The following is a 20,438-nucleotide window of genomic DNA, read 5'->3' as shown; positions in this document are numbered from 1 at the left end:
TGTTGAGTGTGTAGACAGGGACAGCATGTTCTAAGGTATCTCTTTACATTCAGATTCAATAGATATATACAAGCTATCACACAGCCTGAGAGGCGCAGCTAACCTGCTACTATTTCTCACTGTTTTTTCCACTTTTCTGTTTGTATTAGCATCCACCCTGCTGGCCACTCATATCGTATATAAAACAGACTTATGCCGTGATCAGAAGCAGGAAGGTATCCCATCCCAGCCTCATGGGCCCACAGGAGGGCAGTGGAGCCGTTCACTCTGGACAGAACATGCAACCAAGCTGCACCTCCACTAATCCTATTACTGTGTCCTTGCACTTAATAAGAGCTATTTAGACTCTGTCAGAGACTGACAGACTGAAGTAAAATGAGGCCAGCATCTGAATAGAAGCACTACAAATGAAATGCTGAATCATCATCAGCAGAGCTTTTAACACACGTCAATCTAACTGGTGTTGGACAACAGTTCTATAAGCCTATGTATAATGAGCAACTTCCTACCAGCACTCTTGCTAGATACTTGGAGTTATGTATCTGGCTGTTGCTATGAGACAAAAACCTTTCAGAAGTGTGGTTAGCTGTTGCTAAAAGTAATATACTTCCAAGTTTTCAGCAACTTGCACACCAAACAATAAAACTGCACACAACTCAGTCGGCAGCAAGCATCAGCATGTCCCTGTCATGGACCACAACAGGGAAAAGAGATTATAAAGTAAGATTCCCAGTGGAGCTGCAGCCTCAGTCAGTCAGTCAGTCATCTCTGTCAGCTGAGCACAACAACCACAACAACAACAAGAAGACACAAACTGCTACTCACTGCCGCTCCATGATTTCAGCAGGGATTTGATGCTGATTTCAAAGAATCCTGAGTCCTGCTGGCTGGCCATGGCTGCAGCTTCCTGTTGAGTGTCCCCCCTCTAGTTGTGGTTTCCCTCCAGTAGCAGCAGCAGCAGCAGCAGCAGCAGCAGCTGAGCTGGGACCAGCAGGTAGCGCCTGCTGTCACCTCTCTGTGACGCACACAATGCTGTGCTGACGAGATACTGAGAAAACACACTAGCACTGCTTTACCCCTCCTCTGGTGTCCTGTCCTTGGCTATCAGCCCTCTCTCTCCCTCCCTCTCCACTCTCCTTCAACATCTCTCTCTCTCTCTCTCTCTCTCTCTCTCTCTCTTTCTAAAGCTGTGGCAGGCAGTGGGCGGCAAAGCAAGCTCCCTTTAAATAACTGCGCGGAGGCTGAGAGTGCAGGAAGCAATCCTCTTAGTGGAGCGCAGTTAATAATAACTACTGTTTGTCTGCGTGCACGGCCTGATAATGATGACAGCACAGGGCGCCTTGTGTGTCTTTGAGCAGGACTGGGAGCATACGATGGTCCACCACCACTGACGAAGCAGACAGAGACCATGAGAAGCATGACACATTAAAGGGAACATCTGGGAGAGCAGTGGAGAGAAGAAGACACTAAAATGATCAACAAGCAGACGGGATTAACTGCCCACAGGGGATCTGCATGGGAGCAGGGGCTGACTGTTGGCTTTAAACCCTTTTACTTCTTCACAGCATCAACTTTAACCTGGTGTCAAATAAAAACTTACTCAGATGTTTTTCATACAATATTGTTATTATTTAGGGTAGAACTAAAAAGATTTCAAATAATGGAGAAAGAAGTCAATCAAAATTTCACAAGAGCCCGACTTGACACCTTCAACTTGCTCACTTCTGTTTTGTTATATTTTTAAGTGCTTTTTTAAGTATAGAATTAGTGGAATGCTTGAAAATCAAGCAATAGACAGACACTCTACTGCTATTTGCGTTACAGAAAATTCCTGAATTAATAAATATTTATTTGCAGACAATGATAAAGCAGAATGAGGGGCTAAAAATTTGTATTATGAGCCTATATACCTGAAATAATTCCATGTACAGTAGGCAAACAAATGTGATTTTCTTTTCTTTTAATGGATGCCATTAAATTCCTTTTACCACATGCAAAGTAAAATGACATGAAAATAAGCTTTCCTACTGCTTTCCCCAAACATGTAACAATTAAATCCAATATTCACAACAAAAGCAAAATGCTATGCTAAAAGCAGATGTATGACTTTAACCATATGGACTAAACAGATCCACCAATCCCCCTTCCTCTACTGCCCCTCAGCGCTCTTAGTATAATCCTATCAGAACTCTGTCTGTCCATCATGCGACAGCAACTTGACCTTCATTACATAATACACTCTGTGATGGAGAAGCCATTACTGGTTGCAGTGTTTGGAAAACACACATTTCAGGCTCAGGAGGCTCAGTTGTCCTGACTATCCTCAAGACAGTACTGCCTGGCTGTTCCTGTGGTGATCTTCTGACTGTAGACTTATACAGGACAGTTTTGTTTTGTGCTCTGCAACACAATATACAGTGTGTGTGTGTGTGTGTGTGTGTGTGTGTGTGTGTGTGTACTGTATACTCCAACCATCCTTCCCACAACAGTGACTTTGTTTATATTTTGGGGGAAATGAATGACCCACCTTGAACAAATGAGCTGTTGTGACTTATGCCATCATTTATGAGGGCTGCCTTTCCAACTTGTTATGCTTCCGGCACACTTGTTCAATTTGTCACGCCATAACAAATTAACACTCCGGGGACTGGAGTCAGAGAGCTCTCTTTTTTTTAAATACACGAAGAACATGACTGGTGATAATGTGTACACTTTGCAGAACAGTTCTGCTGGTTATGGTAAGAGTTATGTCATAACAATACCACAAGTGGTGTTAAACAGTGTCGTGAAGAATAAAATGAAGAATAAACATTGCAGGCAGTACAGTGAAAAAACACTATGTGGCTATGCTTTGAGATAGTTACTGAGACAGTGGATATTACATAAAGAAAGCAGCTCTCAGAGGTTACAAAACATGTCACTGACACTATAACAATTTACATGGTAATTATAAATTTGTGAAAATCTCTCACTCACAGAATTCACACAAATCCACATTTCACTATTGCTTAGTTCATCTGTGGTGTCTTTTTATAGGCCTTACTAAAATAAAGAGAGAAAAAAAGCCTACGCAGGTGCCTAATGAACATTAGAGTAGAGCTTCTTCTGTTTGTGCCTAATATGTAAAACTTGAGATGTTGCAAGAATGTTTGCCCTGTCAACAAAACATCTCCTCACCCTGAAGTAACCACCAAGGAGTCAAGCTAAGCACAACACAGTATCACTCTGAGGATTAGACCACAAGTTCTATAATCAGCTCTCTCTGTAAGTTACCAGTATTCTGATAATGTGTTGTAATCATCAAGTCGAGGATTCTGATACATACTGTAATGTGCAGAAATAAATCTGACACCTATTACTCCTGTTTGCAGACAAAATGTATTTCAGATATGTACAAAAATGAACACAAACAGCCATAAGGAATGTGACTAATCAGAGCAAATATGACTAATTATAGACAGTTGCTTGGCCTATTATGGTTCCAGCAAAACACTTCATTACTGAAAACAGATATCAGCCCAAATGGATTCTTTAAACGCTGTACAAACACAGTTCACTTCCCTGACTTATTCATCAGTTATAATCTGGTCAGCCTGACTTGTCCAGTAAGAGGCCCTCTGAAGGGCAAACAGTTATGTAATCTCCTAGTAGAATAATTTTTGATTTTTTTCAGCAAGGCTAAGACTTAACTTAAATTTTGAAAAGAAAAGAAGCACAAACATACCAAGCACACTGTTGGTTACTTTTAATGACACTAAAATATGCAAAGCAAACCATGTTGTAAGTCTAAAATAACAACAACACCACACTGCAGAAACCATGTAAAAGTTTAGTTTTACTACCTATTCAGGTCTATGATAAACTTTTTGTGTCAATTCTATATAACTTAAATGAATAACAGTAAAATAACTGATATCTTGATCCACACTGCATAGACACAATTGCTTAATAGCACTGACTTTGTAACTCCTAGTTACAAAAAAACATCACCTAATTCAAAACAGTAACTATAACTGTAGTTTTACAGGTCGCTCTTGTCCTGACAGGCCATACTTCCTATTATTTGTGAAGCAGTGATGACTTGTCTAATGGAGCTGTCTCTCAGAGAGATCCGAAGTGACTGTAGTAGAAAGCCATGAAGCAGACTGTTCACTTACAGATACAACTGTCAAGCAATCAGAGATATATGAATACAAGAACAACTAGATGTTTGTATCATATCACATCATAACAACCAGGAGTGGATATCATAAAGATATCAGAACTGACTAGTGTTTACGGCATAACACCGTATCTGGATATCTCTAAACTTGCCAGTGCAATGGTGGCAAAACATTCAGACATAAAGCACTGACAGTTTGCTGGCACACTGGATAGGATCAGTGTCACCTCTTAAGAACGAAAATGCTTCAAATGTAACAGTCAAATAAATCAGAAATAGATTGCTACAGACAACAATTATAGTTAATGTTTTTCCATAATTAGGCTGTAGGTGGGTGAAGGCTCTGACACATTAAGCACTTATTAAAAGCATTATCAAGCTCTGATGAAGGTGAGGAATGTGAGGTATGTCTGTCTACTTCAGCCATCTTTGAGATTATCAAACTCAAATCATTGACTCCCTCCTATGGTGCCTCTCACTTCTTCATCATCTTCTCCTCTCTGTTTTGCTCTTGCTCTTTCTTGAAGACATGGGGAGTACATGCATTTTGGAAAGTGAAGCCAGACACGAAACTTATTTGTGACAATGAGCTCATTGACGTAATATCAGAAATTGTGTGATGTACTATCCCGCTGTCTAAGTCCATTATTAACAAGTCACCAGATTCCTATGCAACTATGACAAATACAATGGCGAGCTGAGGCATTTCACAAAGTGATGGCAGTAGTAGCTGAAATGCTGTTATTGCCTCTGTGCCATGTTTCAAAAATCACTTTTTTTCCCAGATTAAAAACAGAACACTTGTGATGAGCTTCACAGAGTCAAAGCAGTACCTACTTTCAAGAATGGTGGGCCTCTTCTTATGGCGCATCTTTTTAAACTTCCCTCTGAAGTCCCTGGGTGGGAATGGATCCAGAGGTAAGCTGGCAATCCGCCCCAGGATAACCTCATCCAGTCCCTCAGAGCAATCCGTCTCACTCTCAGCCATGTCTCTCACAGAACTCTCCTCTAAAGACATGTTGGATGGCAGGGAGCCCACAGCTACTTCTATCATTCTTCCAAAGGAGTCATTTGAAGCTGTGCCAGGTCCCCCCCCCCCCAAGTGTGGTGGTTAAATATTCTCTTCCTTTTCCCTCCTTACAAACTTCTTTCTCTTTGTTCAGGCAGCAAATTTCTGCTGTGCCGAGATGCAGCCGGAGCTGTCAGCCTCCGTCTGCTAATGTGTTTTAACCCCTGCACTTGTCAGGGCAGTTCAGCAAGTTACAGTAACATTCATGAATTGGTCAGGTATTGGATTACTTGGAGCCACCCCCTTTTCAGCAAAAAGGCAAGAGGCAGAGAAGAGAGGGGCAGTCATAACTAAAAAGGGAGGGATAGGGAAAGAGAGGCCACTCTGACAGCTACAACATCCCCACCTACTGTATACCCACGAGGCATTCCTGAATAAATATCCTGTATTTGTCTTGAAGTCTGCACATCAAAGTCTAAACAGACACATCTTGCCTCTGGCAGTGTTAATGAGACGCAAACTAATTTCTTAAATGGTTGTGAACTCATTACATGCACAAGAATGTGAGGATATGAGAACATTAAGAAGTTGTACAACAACTCTTCTTCATATTCTGAGGTGTTTGGCAAAGAAACAGATCCTCCACATGCTGCAGAAAACTTAAGTCCACACTGGTTCCATTAGCTCAGTAAACAATCTCTGCGCATTCCCGGCACTTTTTTTTTCCTATATCCAGTTGGCTTGTTGTGTTCCCTCTGCATTATTTCCTGGCGTCATTAAGGAAATGACTGAAAGGTGTGAAACCATCAAGTAATAAGTGCGACGTAAATCCAGAGGAACATTTGCACAGCTTGCAGCTAATGCTCTATTCAGTGTTTTTCAGCCACTGAAGTGAAAACTAAATGGACACACCTACCACATGAACCAGTTTTTCCTAGCCTGACCTACATCAGCAATACAAACACCCTGTGTATGTACATGAAGTGGAGGCGTTTTCTGTTTTAGGAAGAAGATAGAACATGGAACAACTAGTCTATATACTCCCATGTCATTGATTTGTTTTTCCAAGGATTTGTGTTGCCATACAAAACAATGGCCACGATTAAAAATGTCAAACATAACACCAAGACTTGACTAACTTCGTGACTGACTGAACATACAGGGTTGAACTATGTCAAAGAGAATAGCTGAACACCGGGGAGCTCCTGGCAACGAGTTTTTCCTCAGTCTAATGAGTCCAGCAGTAATTTCACTTTTCATCCACCTGTCACAGAAAGAGGTAGCCTTAAGAAAACAATTTCAGTGGAATGCTTCTGCAGCAGCACACTTGAGAAAACTGTCAAAAACAACAAAGTACATTCATCATGTTTAAACCACTCCTGCAGAGTAATGGAGTCAGAATTACTATGAGCCTCTTGACCTACTTAAAAATGTCCTTCAGGACAAGAATCATCATGTTATCATAGTAAATAACAAGCAAAGCAAAGACATGTCTTCAAAACATCTGAAGTCACGCTTTCTTTTTGGGGTTGATAGACCTGATCCCAAGTCAGTAGACCAACAGGAAGGAAAAAAAAAACCAAAACAAACAAGTCTGTTCAGTTTCTCAAATGTCTAAATATACATATTTTAAGTTTTTAAATTTATATTTGATGTAGATTTTTAAGATTTACATTCAGACTTAAACTTTTTCTTTTAGCAGGAATTATTGTCACCTCTTTATTGTGTCACTTACTTTTACTCCTCTGTACATTCATGTGTTTGCAGTATTCACACACACACAAATCTTACACAATGGGCATCCTGACAATCCAAAGATTTGAAGTATCTGAGACAGAGGCTACTATACTGTTATGTATTATTACTGTAAATGACATGAACTATCAAAGCATGTTGTAGTGACAGTGCGCCCTCTAGTGTGCAACAAAAATATACTGACAAGTAATGCTACAATTTCAGTTAACTTTCAGTCGAGGATTAATTCATCTGAGAAAGTGCTTCTGATAGAATTGATCACTTTTGAACCTTGCCATGTCACCTCAGCCCTGCTGTTTACACACACGTGCACACACATATAGTGTGCAGTTTGCATGCTTGCTGAGTCAATTAATAACCTGAATCTGGCTGAAGAAACGTTGAAGTAACCGTGATATCAGGAGTCACAGTCATCATTCAACAGGAAATACAAGCAAGTATAAGTGGGTTTTTATTTATTTTTCTTTACTGATAGTAGCTAGCCATTCTTTCTATTGACAGAAACAAATAGAGCTGTTTATTTCACAGTGTTATGAACAAAACATTAACAACAAACTCTCAACTTCGAGAGAACTGCCTAACTTTTGAGTGAAATGTTCTGACTTACCCTCCAGCTATGAATAGTCTGAGATACACTGACAGGTTTTTGTAGTGATCAATAATGTGCAAAAAAAATCGTTATCAGCCATTACTTCTGTATAAACTTTTGCCAAGTCTAAAAACAAACTAAATCATCACAAATCTCAAGTTAAAATAAAATCTGTTACAAACTGTAAAACTGTCCTTGGTTTGTTTCACTGCATGTTTCACAATGTGGAGCAGAGCAGAAGAGCGGGACTGCATGGACTAAGAAAGGAGGCTGGAGTCAGCACGGCCGCTGAAACCAACACCCTCCAGCGGAGAAAGAAGGCTGTTTCCATGGTGAGACACATTTAGATTTGCACAGGCAGAGCAGAACATGATGAATAATTGATAGATATCAGGCCCTAATGTTAGCACAAACCAGCTGAAGGTTCATTCCAGTTATGCTCATGGACTCTTGAATAGCGCACTCACGCAACAAGTAGACAAACAATGAGACACACTGCGGGAGCTGATGCTGGATACAAACAGCCGTTACATAACACACTTAACAACTTAAAGTGATAAAATATCAGTATCTATGAATGTGCCACTGGAGTGCATTTCACTTAACTGTTTTCTCCTGACGCTCAGAGAAAAAGCAATGCTAAGCAACTGTACAGGGGGCTGTTTAAACATTTACAAATCCCCCGAATGCTAAGTGGAAGGACTTTGCATAATGACAACTTAATACCACTTGGGATCAAGGCTGTCAACCTCTTACAGCAGTTACAACCTTTTACAACTTTTACAGGTCAGGTATGCCACAGTCTCCTGATCCTGGATATTTTGGTTAAAACATATCCACATTTTACAAGTTCAGTTAACAGGTAAGGGGGGTGGGGGGGGGGGGGGGACTGACCAAAAAAAAAAACAAAAAAAAAAAAAACAGCATCCACTGAGAGTAATTATTCAACGAGGTCACTTGCTCTCTACACTACTCTGGGTCTGGGTTGGGTCAACACACAAAAGGACCATTCAAGGGTTGCAAACCAGTCCACAAAACGCACCTGTTCCCAGCACTGCCTGCCTATTATCAACCTGAGGAGGGAGGGGCTTCATACTGAACACATGCAGCCACTGTGGACTACCAAAAAAAAAGAAAAGAAAAAAGAAACCAGGTGATGTGAACACCAGGCATATCCAGTTACAGTGAGGTGATTATGTTCTTATGCATTGTGCATCAAGAGGTTTGCCTCCCTTCTGAGGGGGAAAAATCACTTATTGATTGCTCCTGATGGATGTTTGCCCAATGTCAGCATGGTGCACATACCAACTTTAATGTATATGTTCATTATTGTTTCAGGTTTTTTTTTTTTCCTTTGGCCAGGTGGATTGCCCAGGAGTACCTTACAAATGGATGATGAATATCAAAAAGGGGAGACATGTTAAGTTGAGTTGTTAAAGTTCTCATAATATCCATTGCCTACAGGCATGCAGAGTCTCTCTCATGAGGGAAGGGTTGAAAATCCTAAAAAGTACTCCACTTCTCTGCTAAAGACACCTCAATGTTTCTAGTGCCAGCCCCTCTTAGAGTTGGCTCAATTTGAAGCTGACTTTAAACATGTATTTCTAGTAATTTTTAATGGTACAAGTAAGCCTGTGCTTGTATTAATTACGATTCTAAGCTTCTTAAAGACAAAAAAATCTTTGATCACCTTCAACTGAAAATGAAGTGCTGCAACGGAATTCTAAATTAAATTGTTCTGTCTCACTCTACAGTATTACTGATATCAGTAGACAAGAGCTCCGTGAGAAACATTTTTTGTTCAAATTAACACGCACAAAAAATGCAGTTTGAGTTTCACTGGAGTGACAATAATGTCAAGTCAGTTCAAGTCTACACTATTTATAGAATGCTGCTGCGCAAACAAGTTTACTCTGTTTGATTTGCAGAAATAGTACCAAGCAAGATAACAGTGTCAACTAAATCTGTGTGCAGAATCCAGTCGGAAAATCCTCATTTTGGGTTTGAGGATGTCTTCACATAACTGACACTGCGACATTCTTGTGATGATAGATCAGTAGAGATACCCAAATAGACACAGTTCTTCCATCTGACTGTTCTTCAAACTGAGTGTCAAGTTTTATACCAACTACGTTCTGACAGAAAGCAGGAAATACTAGAAATGTTTTTAATTTCAACTGTATGAATGAAAGAAACTGTATTAGCTATACTGTCAAACTGTAACCACTGTTTCCGGCGGTAATTCAGCATGTCCACTGAAAGTATGAACAAAGAGAGTCAATACTGACATCTGCCAGAAACATGCACACAACAAGAAGGAGAATACTGCACAACAACAACAGACATAGGAAGACCAAGTAATTTCAACCTATAAAGGGTCTTAAAGTGGCCGAAGACAAGGACTTGTGCATCAGGTGAGCAGCCACGGTCAGAGAGAGACCCCCACACACTTAGATCCATGCAATGCTTTCACTGCACATACATTTAGACAATGGGTAGAAAACCAGAACACCTGCAGAGAACACAAACACACAGGGCACAAGCACACTCCACATAGAAAGGCTCATAACTGCAACAGCTTTGCACCATGGACCTTCTTGACAATGACAGTGCTGACAACCCAGGCACCTTGGTGTCCCCAGAACAGCTTGTCACAGGCTTTTGTGTTTCATAATTCTACTAGGCTAGGGTGGACTGTAATAAATTGTGTCCCTTTTCTTACAAATTGTACAGTTTCACAATTTGGTGAAAGAATCAGGGTTTGATCATTTAAACCCAAAGAAAAGTGCATTCTAAGGCCATTATCTACATGTGTAGACCTTTGGAGACTAACTTAGTGGCAACAAATTCACCAAAACGTTTTTCAATAGATTTTTTTTTTCTCCAATGCAACACAGCGCCCTCTACAGGAAGGTAAATGTATGGACGTGTAGCTAAAAGAGAACACCTTATGGTTGAAGATTAACCCCCACTGTACATGCCGTTTTTAGACAGCTGATATCACACAGATGGACTTTGGAAGTAAATGCTTTAAGATGAACGGAAGTCGTGCTGTTTATTTTAGAGAGTGAAAAGGGTCACAACAAAATTTGGCAACATTTCCCCCCCCAGTCTCAGAGTTAATCTACTGTAAGATACAAATAAACTACTCGATTTGTTTTATTTTTACAAACCCTCAAAACGTGATTAAACTGACTTTAACCAATTGAAAGTAATTACAGCGCCAAGGTTATGAGAGACCTCTTGTTGCTGGAAAGCCACAAAAAGAAACAGAAAGATCAAGTTGGGCTAACAGTTTTCATCTGACTTGAAAGCAAAGCTACAGTTTCTGCGCCGAAAGATGAACTGCAGAAAAAGCAGAAACTTCAAGAGACTTGTCAACATTTGAAAAGATGATAAATACCTTCGACTACAGCAGGTGCTTTTATTTTGCTTACTCCATCTCCACTTGTGAAGTGAGTCCAAGTTTCAGTCCCAGAGTCCCTGCAGGCGCTCCACTTGTTCAGATGCACTCCTCTCTCTCGGTCTCCCTCCATCAGCTCGGCAGAGGCTGACTCCGCCCCCAGCAGCCACCCTGCTCACGTCCTCCTGAATAATGAAAAACATGCAAAGCATTGGCTTTCTTGTGTCTGCCATGATGACCTGGCCCAGGGCCATGTCAGCCGCTTTGAAACACATCTGCTGCTTTGTGGTCACTTATACAGGGAAGCCTACACACTAATATCAGAGCAAGTGATATCAAAGGAAAGTCTATAACAACAATATACTCAGGTATGATAAGATCATTTCAACTCACAACAGAGTCACTAGAGAACATGCATTTAATAATTTAGGCCTCTTTGCCACACTCATCGCCAGATGGATCTTTACACAAATACATGACTCAGCAGGGGGAATAATAATAATAATAATAATAATAATAATAAATTTAAAAAAACAATGTTGAAATAAAACACAAAAAAGCTTGGAAAACATCTGACATGTGACTGATCCCTCTTTAAAAGCGTTATATATAGTATATAAAGCTGCAGCTATTTCATTGAGATTTTGGCTGTAACAGACTTCACAAGGTTAATGGTTCAACATCAAATCAATAAAAAAGACATACAATAATAATATAGGGAATTTGCTCTACTATAGCTTTGCTTCTAACAATACATTATTATTACTTGCAAATGCAACACAAATGAACCAAAAATACATAAGGATGAACATTGAATTGATGTGTTTAGTGAGCAGAGCTGCTGCTTTGAACATTCAGTGAAATTAGTTTAAAGAGGATCCAGCAGATGGCGTCAAAGAACATGATAAAAGTAGAAATATCTTTGAAGAGGAGGTGATGGCGAGCAACACCACTGACATGCACATTTGTAAAAGATAAAGCTTGACAAGAGCAGGAGAGTAACTTTCACAGAGATAACCAAGGAAATATGAGTACATGTTTTACAGTTTGACAAGACTTGACGTTTTCTTTAGTTTACACTGGAGCTTCAAATAGCACTCACAAATATCTTGGCTTTCATAGATGAGTCAGAATAGATGTGTCAGAAGTTATAATTTAAGGTCTGAGTTGCTCTTTGAAAACAAAAAAAAAATCTATCTAATGTGTGAACCTGAAGTCACGGAGAGACCCAGCGGCTGTTGATGAGAACAGAAATCCTGACAACGATGGACATAGTTCAATGGCTAGCCATCAACCTCTCAGACATCACTGTTTTAGTACTCCAGGAGAGAGAATGTTACTGATTCAAGATGATAGCATACCCCAGAGCTCTGTCCAGACCAGAACAAAAGAAAAAAAAATTGCTTTGTCAACTGTATGCACACACCGGGGCTTGTCACGCTGACAGCAGAGCTTTACAGTGCTGGTGAGTTATAGCAGAGCACCAGGTGCACTCCAAGGCAAAACATTAAAAAAAAAAAAAAAAAAAAAAAACAAACAAAAAAAAACAAACATATTTTGGAACCATTTAAAATAAACAGACATGTGCATGGGAATAATTGTGGTACTCTGATGAAACCAACATGTGTTAAATTTGAATGTGAAGTAGAACTGATACAGTACAACCTGATTTCTAATTAAGCCTCGGAAAATGTTTTCCTGTGTGTTTTTGTTCTAAAGTGAGCCTGGTGTTCTTGGCTGCAATATATTGGCTCTGGTGATAATTCTGTTATCTGCTACAAAATAACACATCAGAACAAAAGACAGACAGATTTCAAAGCAGTTGCATAACTCAGCACTGCAGCTCTGACCTGATCCAAGTGCTCCTTCCTGGTCTCTTTGAGGAATAGAGCAAACGCATGATAAGGGAGGATGTGGATGATTGTCACAGCACAGCGCACTGATGTACATGCAGGTAGTTTTCAGCTCAACTGAAAGTCTGCAAACCTATTTAGAAGAGATTCCATAAACCGGCTGTGAAAGCCATGACCGGCACAGACGTGTGTAAAATCACATTAGCAACATCTTCTTCAAAGTAAGTCGTGCCTCACTTTGCACTTTGCGTGGAGTAGGTTCAATGCCGTCTTGACATTTCTCAGGGGTATTCTGTGGCTGCTGACACTCCAGCTGCAGCTCCATATTGGGGGGGGGGGTTTACAATATGACAGGTTTCAGCTCAGAGCATGCCCTACAGTTGTGAGCATGAGACATGATGACCCTCTATCCAGGCTTTGGCTCCTTTAATGGAGAATATAGGTCTGCCTTTGAAACCTTTGAGTTACAGCACAAGAGATCAGTCCCCCGCAGAGGGTGGCTGCAGAAGGAGAGGGCATTGAAGCGGCGGGTCAGGAGTGTGGATCAAAGCTCTCATGTCTTGCAGGGATGCTTTGGCTGCATGGATTGGGCTGTGCAGCACAATTCCACCAACAATATTGATGAGGCCGCAGATGAAGCTGTGCGGCTTCAGTAAGCTCTGCTAAGTATTTGAGCAAGGGCACACTGTAACGTTTTGGTGCCACAGCTCTATAATGGATTTACAATGTTAGAATAGATGGATGATGTGTCAGGGTTATCTTTATTTTAGGAATGTGATCTAGATTCAACCAGCAGTTATAAAGCTGCACAGAGGTTAGTCTCAGAATTTGATCTACCATCAAGACTAAGTAACAAAAATACCTTTAACATTGTTCAGATAATTGGAGATGACTGAGGTATTTGTTATTTGCAGCAAAGAGAGACCTGGCATGTTTAGTGGTTTCTTGGACAGAAGCTTGAAAGCAGCAGGTGATGTTGTTACTAGGGAGAGGGAAAATGAGAAATGAGGTGTGAGTGGATATGTATAAAGACTAAGCAAAAACAAGCTACTTGGAAAAGCCAGAGATTTATGTCTGGCTTTAAGTCTGACAAACAGCTGGTCGATGCTACTAATGGTTTTCAGACAGATGGAAAGTGTAAGCGATCCTATACGATTTGCATACAGGGTGTGGGGATGTGTAAAGATGCCACCTTACACCATTGATGTTTTTATACCAACATCTTAAGGGCTAAATACTCAAGCAAGCCTTTCAATCACTGATTTTTGAACCGTCTCCAAAGCCTCACTTGGCAAGCTGACAGCTCCAAACGGCAGCAAGAAGTAACTGTTTATACCCAGAATTCATGTATCATCAGTAAACTGCACACAGCTCGTTCATGTTTACTAACCCAGGCTCTGATTGCTTTATGCCAAAGGACACCAAAGGGATGAGAGAGGCAAAAGATGTAATGAGACCAACCTTTGCTAAATGTAGCAGTCATTCGCTGTTTGCAGTTTGCTTTGAAATCTGGTTATTTTCTGTGAGCTGACAAGTGTTCACTGTCTTACTTAGCAGGGGTGGGACACTCTTCTCCACCGCAGCCCAATTTCTTTATCTGGGCTGCTAAAAGAGGTGCATTTTTCCATTAATACCTTGCCTAGTGTGGTGTTAATGCTACTCTCCCACTCTGCTCATTTTGGGCTCTTATGCCAGCAGAGCAAAGGTATGTTAAATGTGCACATCAAGACTATTTATACAAGGGGAGAGATGATCAATGCAAAAATGATAAAAGGATAATACATTCTGTAAAGGGAACTATGAATATACATTTAGGGTGCAACTAAAACTAAAACCTAGTAACACTTACCACCCATGTTAATGTATTCTCATTCATACTGATGGTCAGATACACATTCCGCTTCAGTGAAGGGCCTGAAATTTACATAGAAAGGTCAAGGAGGGACAAGGGACAGTATGAAATTAAAAGACAATATATCATATTGTTCGGATAGACCAGTTACAATTGACTTAAGTTCAAATCAGGGGCTGGCAGCTTCAGCAATGATTTCCTTTTATGCACAGCTAGCCACTTGGCACACTGTGCACGGCACACTGCAGCCCCAGTGCTCTGCACAGCTAAAAGGACTTTAATGGGTTTTTCTTTCCACTTAAGGTTTAGCAACAAAACCTACTGCCACTTGCTGGTCAGGACATCAGTGGAGTCACACCTGTCTTGTTTGAGTGCATTTTGCGTGGTCAGCATTTCACACATAACAGCGTAGCCTTGAGGTGATTTGTAAGGAACTTGTAGCTTTACACCCTGATTGTTCGCTTTCAAGTGGTCGTGATTACATGATGAGTGGATGTTCTGTCTGCTTGTTACATTGTCTCAGACAGTTGAAGAAAAAGGCTGAAAAAGACACATAAGTTAAGTCACATTCATACCTGCAGTGCTGTTATTAAAAATGGACCATGAATGGGAAGAGTATTTGTATGTTTTGCAAAGAGGCAGCGCCACTCAGTAGTCCTGCAGGGATGAATACATTTACTTTCATATCTGTAAACATATGATGGATCTGCTCAATTTGCATGTTTTCCATTGGTGGCTACTTCAGACACTGTCATTTTTTTTTATGTAATGTCATTTAAGTGAGTGTTTACACTGATTGTAAAAATAAATCAGCCCTGTCTGTTCAGGGTATCATCTTACCCTGAGTATTGCTTTACTGCAAACTCACTGCTCTTGAGCTCATATCATTATTTCTAATAAATATAATTACCTTAACATTTTGGTGTCCAATTATGGCATAATTTGCATAATCTACAATTATTGCTTATCCTCTTTTTTGACCTTGATGTTTTTGTTATTGTTATGATGGCTCTGTAATTTTTACTGACTGCTACATGTGTGAAGCAGTAGGAATTAATCAAATAATACTAAATGAATATGAGTTTATAGAGAGAATAGACATGCGTGTGAAAGTTGGAAAGCAGCTACAACATCTGTGTGGTGTATAAACAGCATCAGTCTCACAGTTAGGGCTCTATGGGAAAACAGAGGTGAGTGCTATGGATCATTTTCCTGGAACTGATGCTCCAATTCATCATCCCCTCTCTGTCTGGTTTCAATCTGTCCTCTACCTACTAATCTCCCCCAGGAGGGATAGCAGGCGTGGGCCTGGCACAAAAGCAGGAAGACCGCTTGTTTATCTTTGATTTTATCCACAATCTGCTTCTCTGGAAATATAACACACCACAAGATGACACAGCTTCAAGTTATGAGGCTGCTGTAAGAAATATCATTCAAAATTACAAGATAAAAAAGAGGATGGCCAGATGGGCTTATCAAATCAATTTCGCAAGGAGGTTATTTTTGGGCACGATGTAACTCACAAATACAGAGATGTACCCTCAGAAGCTGAAGATGCAAACAAGTGATCAAATCTGTGTGGCTCTACATATCTACCTTTCAAACTTATATAAGACTGAGAGTTGAAAAAGCATCACAGAGATAAACAAAAACAAAAAAATGCTGTTAAATGTCTCCTTCAACAACATCAACAGTCACAATACCTTATAGAGAGGCCGCTGATAACATTAAAATGAATCTCTAATCCTACTTGTCATTTCATTGATTGACAGGCCACTGAAAAAGCACAAACATCTGTCTCAGTATCTGCACATTTTTGCTGCAAGTAAGCTGCTCTCTGCATGTTTTTTAGTGTAAGGTGTGGAATTTGTCCTTTAGTCATTTCCTAATTTGATTTGCGCAGATCTAAAGGATGAAAGGCAGTCATATCAAATCATTAAATGCAGGAATATGTATCACTCTTTTGTGTTCTGCACAAATTTGCCTCACATAACCAGATTGGACAACTTCAATCAGAGGCTCTATCAGTGACTGTAAATCTCTAACAGATGTCAAGATGAATGAAAACTAATATTATTAAGACAGACATTCACTCACACTGAGTACACTTTCAGGGAAGCAAATGCTGACAAATGACACTATATGACATACAATATATTCTTAATGTTCTTACAGTGCTTATAATGCTGCTATCATTCATGAACATGATGTGTAATTCTATTTCAGTAAACCAAAGCTGAACAATATTTTAACCTTCATTCATTCTCATGTGGAATTAGGTGCAACAGTGCAATATCATGTCTAATTAACAGCATAAAATGCATTGCTAATCTCAACTGTGATGTTTTTTAATAACGCTTTAGACAGTGTAAACACTCAACAGACCACAAAGCCTGTCAGTCCAGAGGTGGCTGCAATACAATAAAAAATCCATTACATCTTTGGCAAAGCAATCATGTCAGGGTGAGAAGGTTAACACGAGCAATAAGGCCATGCTTACTTGCATCAGAACTTTGTTTGCCTTTCACTACTCTGTGAGTGGCTTGTCGAGTTGAGAATGGCATAAGATCTTTAGACAGGCTAACTGCATGACTCTGCAGATGGTAATGTCTGTCCATCATTTGATTCAAGACTAAAATATCTCAACAACTTTTTAACACTGGTTAACATTATACCTGCTAAACATCAACATGTTAGCATTGTCAATTTGACCATGTTAGGGTTAGGATTAAGGTAATGACATTAACATTTAGCTTGCTCAAAGGACTGCTGTGCCCGTACAGCCTCAAAGAGTTGCTTGCACATCTGTTGATTATGTCTTCTTTACAGCTTGTAAACTATTGATTGATTATCATAACATTTGGTTCAGACCTTGATGTCCCCCTTAGATTAATTACAATAACTATGGTGCTATGGTGATCTCTGCAAATTTTTAACAGTCCAATACTTTGTTTTATGACCTGCAAAGCTAATGATGGTGCCATTAGCCTCAGATGTACTACATGTTAGCAGCATTGTCATTCTGAGCATATTAGCAAGCTGATGCACTGATGTGCCAAAGTACATCCTCACAGAGCTGCTAGCATGGCTGCAGACTCTTGTTTTATCTAGTATCTAGAATGATACACTGCTAACCTAGCTTTGACTTGAAACAGGCAAGTAAAATGAACTGAGAGTAATAGAGCACAGTGAGATTACTACTCAAATCAAAAGTGGGGACAGTATGTACCAGGCTCAAAGTCCCAGAGTCATTCCGGTGTTCCCAGGGTCCTATGTTCCACACATTTATATGGCACATAGTGGGAACATGACAGCGGGTCCTATGCTCTCCAGTTCTACATATGTGCTTCCAGGATCCTCAGCTCTATATCACATGATGGGAACCTGTATTTTCTGAATATGACATGCTATTGTGGGACCTTGTCAAAGGGTTTTCTGTTCTTCATCACTTGCCTACACTAGGGGAAACTTCAAATGGGTTACAGTTGTTGTTTGAAGTCTTCAAAATAAATAAATAAATAAATAAATAAATGTATTTATGAAATATTTTAACTTAAAACGGGTCACAGGACTCTGGGAACAGAGGAACTTAGGACCCTGAGAACATAGATATGCTCCCCAAAGTCCCTGCACAGAGAGAACTGATAAAACAACAGAGCTTCATTCTGCTTTAAATGTCACGCTTGATTAAATGTTTCTCTTTTTTGTACTGATCTGGTAAAAGTTTCTGCACTTTGGCTCCATCACTACAGTATGAATTTGCATGAGGCCTGACATTCATGAGGCCAGAGCAATGATAATGGAGACAATAAAGATAATGTAATACTGACGGCAATTTAAATGATATTAATGACCATTGGGACACATTACTGGACTGATAAGTAGATTTAAAGTGAATGACAGAATTAATTTATCCTTGAGTGTCCTGAGTTATTTCAGCACTGACAAGGGACATAAACTCTGAATGTGTATGTGTCTGTTATGACCATTTTTCTAACATGTTGGCAGTGTGCCTACAGAAGAATTATACCACAGTCAGATTCATAGCAACTACTGACAGTTTCATTGCTCTGATTACAATTTCAAACACGCTTGAGGATTCACCATAATTATTCTTTCACATTCATCGTATGGTGAAACTGAAGGCGCAAACACTCGAGGGAAATATCGTTTTCACTTTAAATGATTTCAACTTTTTCTTTCTGTCAGTAATTTAAACAATTCATTAGTATGAAAAGATTGTGATCAGTTGAAACTGAAACAACTTAAAAACCTGACCTGGCCAAAAAAAAAAAAAAAAAAATAAAAAAAAAAAAAAAAAAAAAAAAAACAGGAACAGGACCAGCATCTCTGTCTTCTATAGTTTCATACTTCAGCTACTGGAGGGCAAACTCCTTTCAAAAGAAACTCACTGGATGCTTGATCTCATTGCCTTCACACTGTAGAAGCACAAATACAGTTCTAACATCTACAGTATGGTCCTACATGGTGAAGGAGTGAATAAAACAGAAAACTGGACCAGCCTCTACAGAAGCTGTGCTCTCCTATTTCCCTTTATTTATGCCTGTTTGGTCATATGTTTGTTTTACTGCTTTTATTTTACAATATAGCATTCTTGAGGCAGATCCTGTTACACTGTAGCTCTGTGGATTGAGCATGGTACTGGTAGTAAAATTTATGGATTTAATTCCCACTTGTGCTATCCATGTTAAAACATGCACTCATGACCACTTTGAATAGTCCACGAAAATGCATATATTAAAAACATACATTTATCTAGACTGCAACATCATACTACTTCTCTTCCAAATTTAAGCAGAGGATGTAAGAAGAACATGAAATACTCCTGAAACAAGATGAATAAGGTGACATCAGCGCAATTTAAGAAGAACCCAACTAAGCAGCCATGGAATTTTGATCAAGTGAGCATCAAAGAAATTACTATTCAGTTGTGGTTACCATGCTGCTTGATATTTGCCAACAGTTGTCAACATACAGAGCAGGGGAGGGGGTATTCATGAGGTTTGCTTTCTCTGTGTGGTGCCACCATCACAGTGCAGATTCACAAATTAACAAGTGCTCAAAGAGTGCAGCCTGGCGTGCTTTGTGAAAAGCCAGCATGCACAAAAAAGACAGTGAACCAATAGCTAACACTACCTACTTAGGCATAAGACATCCAGCCAAACACAATGTGCAGTTTTTTTTAGATTTTATCTTTAGGATTCCTCCAGTTGCTCATATTTAATTCTGCACTTCATTAAAATGCATGTTGCACCTTGTTTCAAAACTCCTCCCCCCCTCTTCCACCACAACATATCATGCATTTTGGTTGGGACAATAAATGTCATTAGATCTCCAAGCTTGTGAGTAGACAACTCAGATAAAGACAGCGTTATTCTGTAACATTTTTACCTGCACCCTTACTCGTGATTAATTATACTCATCACAAACCACACCACACCAAACCAATAATTAAAAACAAAAACAACAACAACAAAAAACATCACCAATAACATGCCATAAGAGGATTATGAGCTTTTCTGAAATTATTCCACTTTTAATTTTTACCCCAGCATTAAAGCCATTATGATGATATTATAAAAACAAATTAGAACATTTGACCTTCAGTGCTCATGATTCCATTTCATATTTATAAGACAAGATACATATCTATGTGCTAATTACATCAATGCTTAAATATCTACAAGGATGTATCACAAGCCAATGTGCAGTCTTGTTTCCATCTGTGGTTCTTGTGTCCCTGACTACTGTTGCTGGTGTAGATCCTAAAATACATTTTTTTAATAACACAATG

The 20,438-nt window shown here is 39.6% G+C and overlaps 1 protein-coding gene across 5 annotated transcripts in view; it reads right to left on the bottom strand.

Moving 5' to 3' along the window:
* frya (furry homolog a (Drosophila)) overlaps window positions 1-11,082 on the bottom strand; it is a 51,114-nt gene extending 40,032 nt beyond the window's left edge. For 2 of the 5 annotated variants that reach the window (XM_051078961.1, XM_051078962.1), the window contains exon 1: window positions 5,000-5,428. In XM_051078961.1, coding sequence (XP_050934918.1) covers window positions 5,000-5,216 — 217 coding nt within the window. In that variant the 5' untranslated portion in view covers window positions 5,217-5,428. Of the gene's footprint in view, window positions 1-825; window positions 1,145-4,999; window positions 5,429-10,918 lie in introns of those variants that run through there. The other 3 variants (XM_051078964.1, XM_018665268.2, XM_051078963.1) reach the window with 2 other exon arrangements.
* Between the last annotated feature and the right edge of the window lie 9,356 nt (window positions 11,083-20,438).

This window comes from Lates calcarifer, linkage group LG21 (genome assembly GCF_001640805.2).
Source record: "Lates calcarifer isolate ASB-BC8 linkage group LG21, TLL_Latcal_v3, whole genome shotgun sequence".
Classification (NCBI taxonomy): Eukaryota; Metazoa; Chordata; class Actinopteri; family Centropomidae; genus Lates; species Lates calcarifer.
The sequence above is the reverse complement of the archived record's forward strand: the minus strand, read 5'-3'. Positions and strand labels throughout refer to the sequence as shown.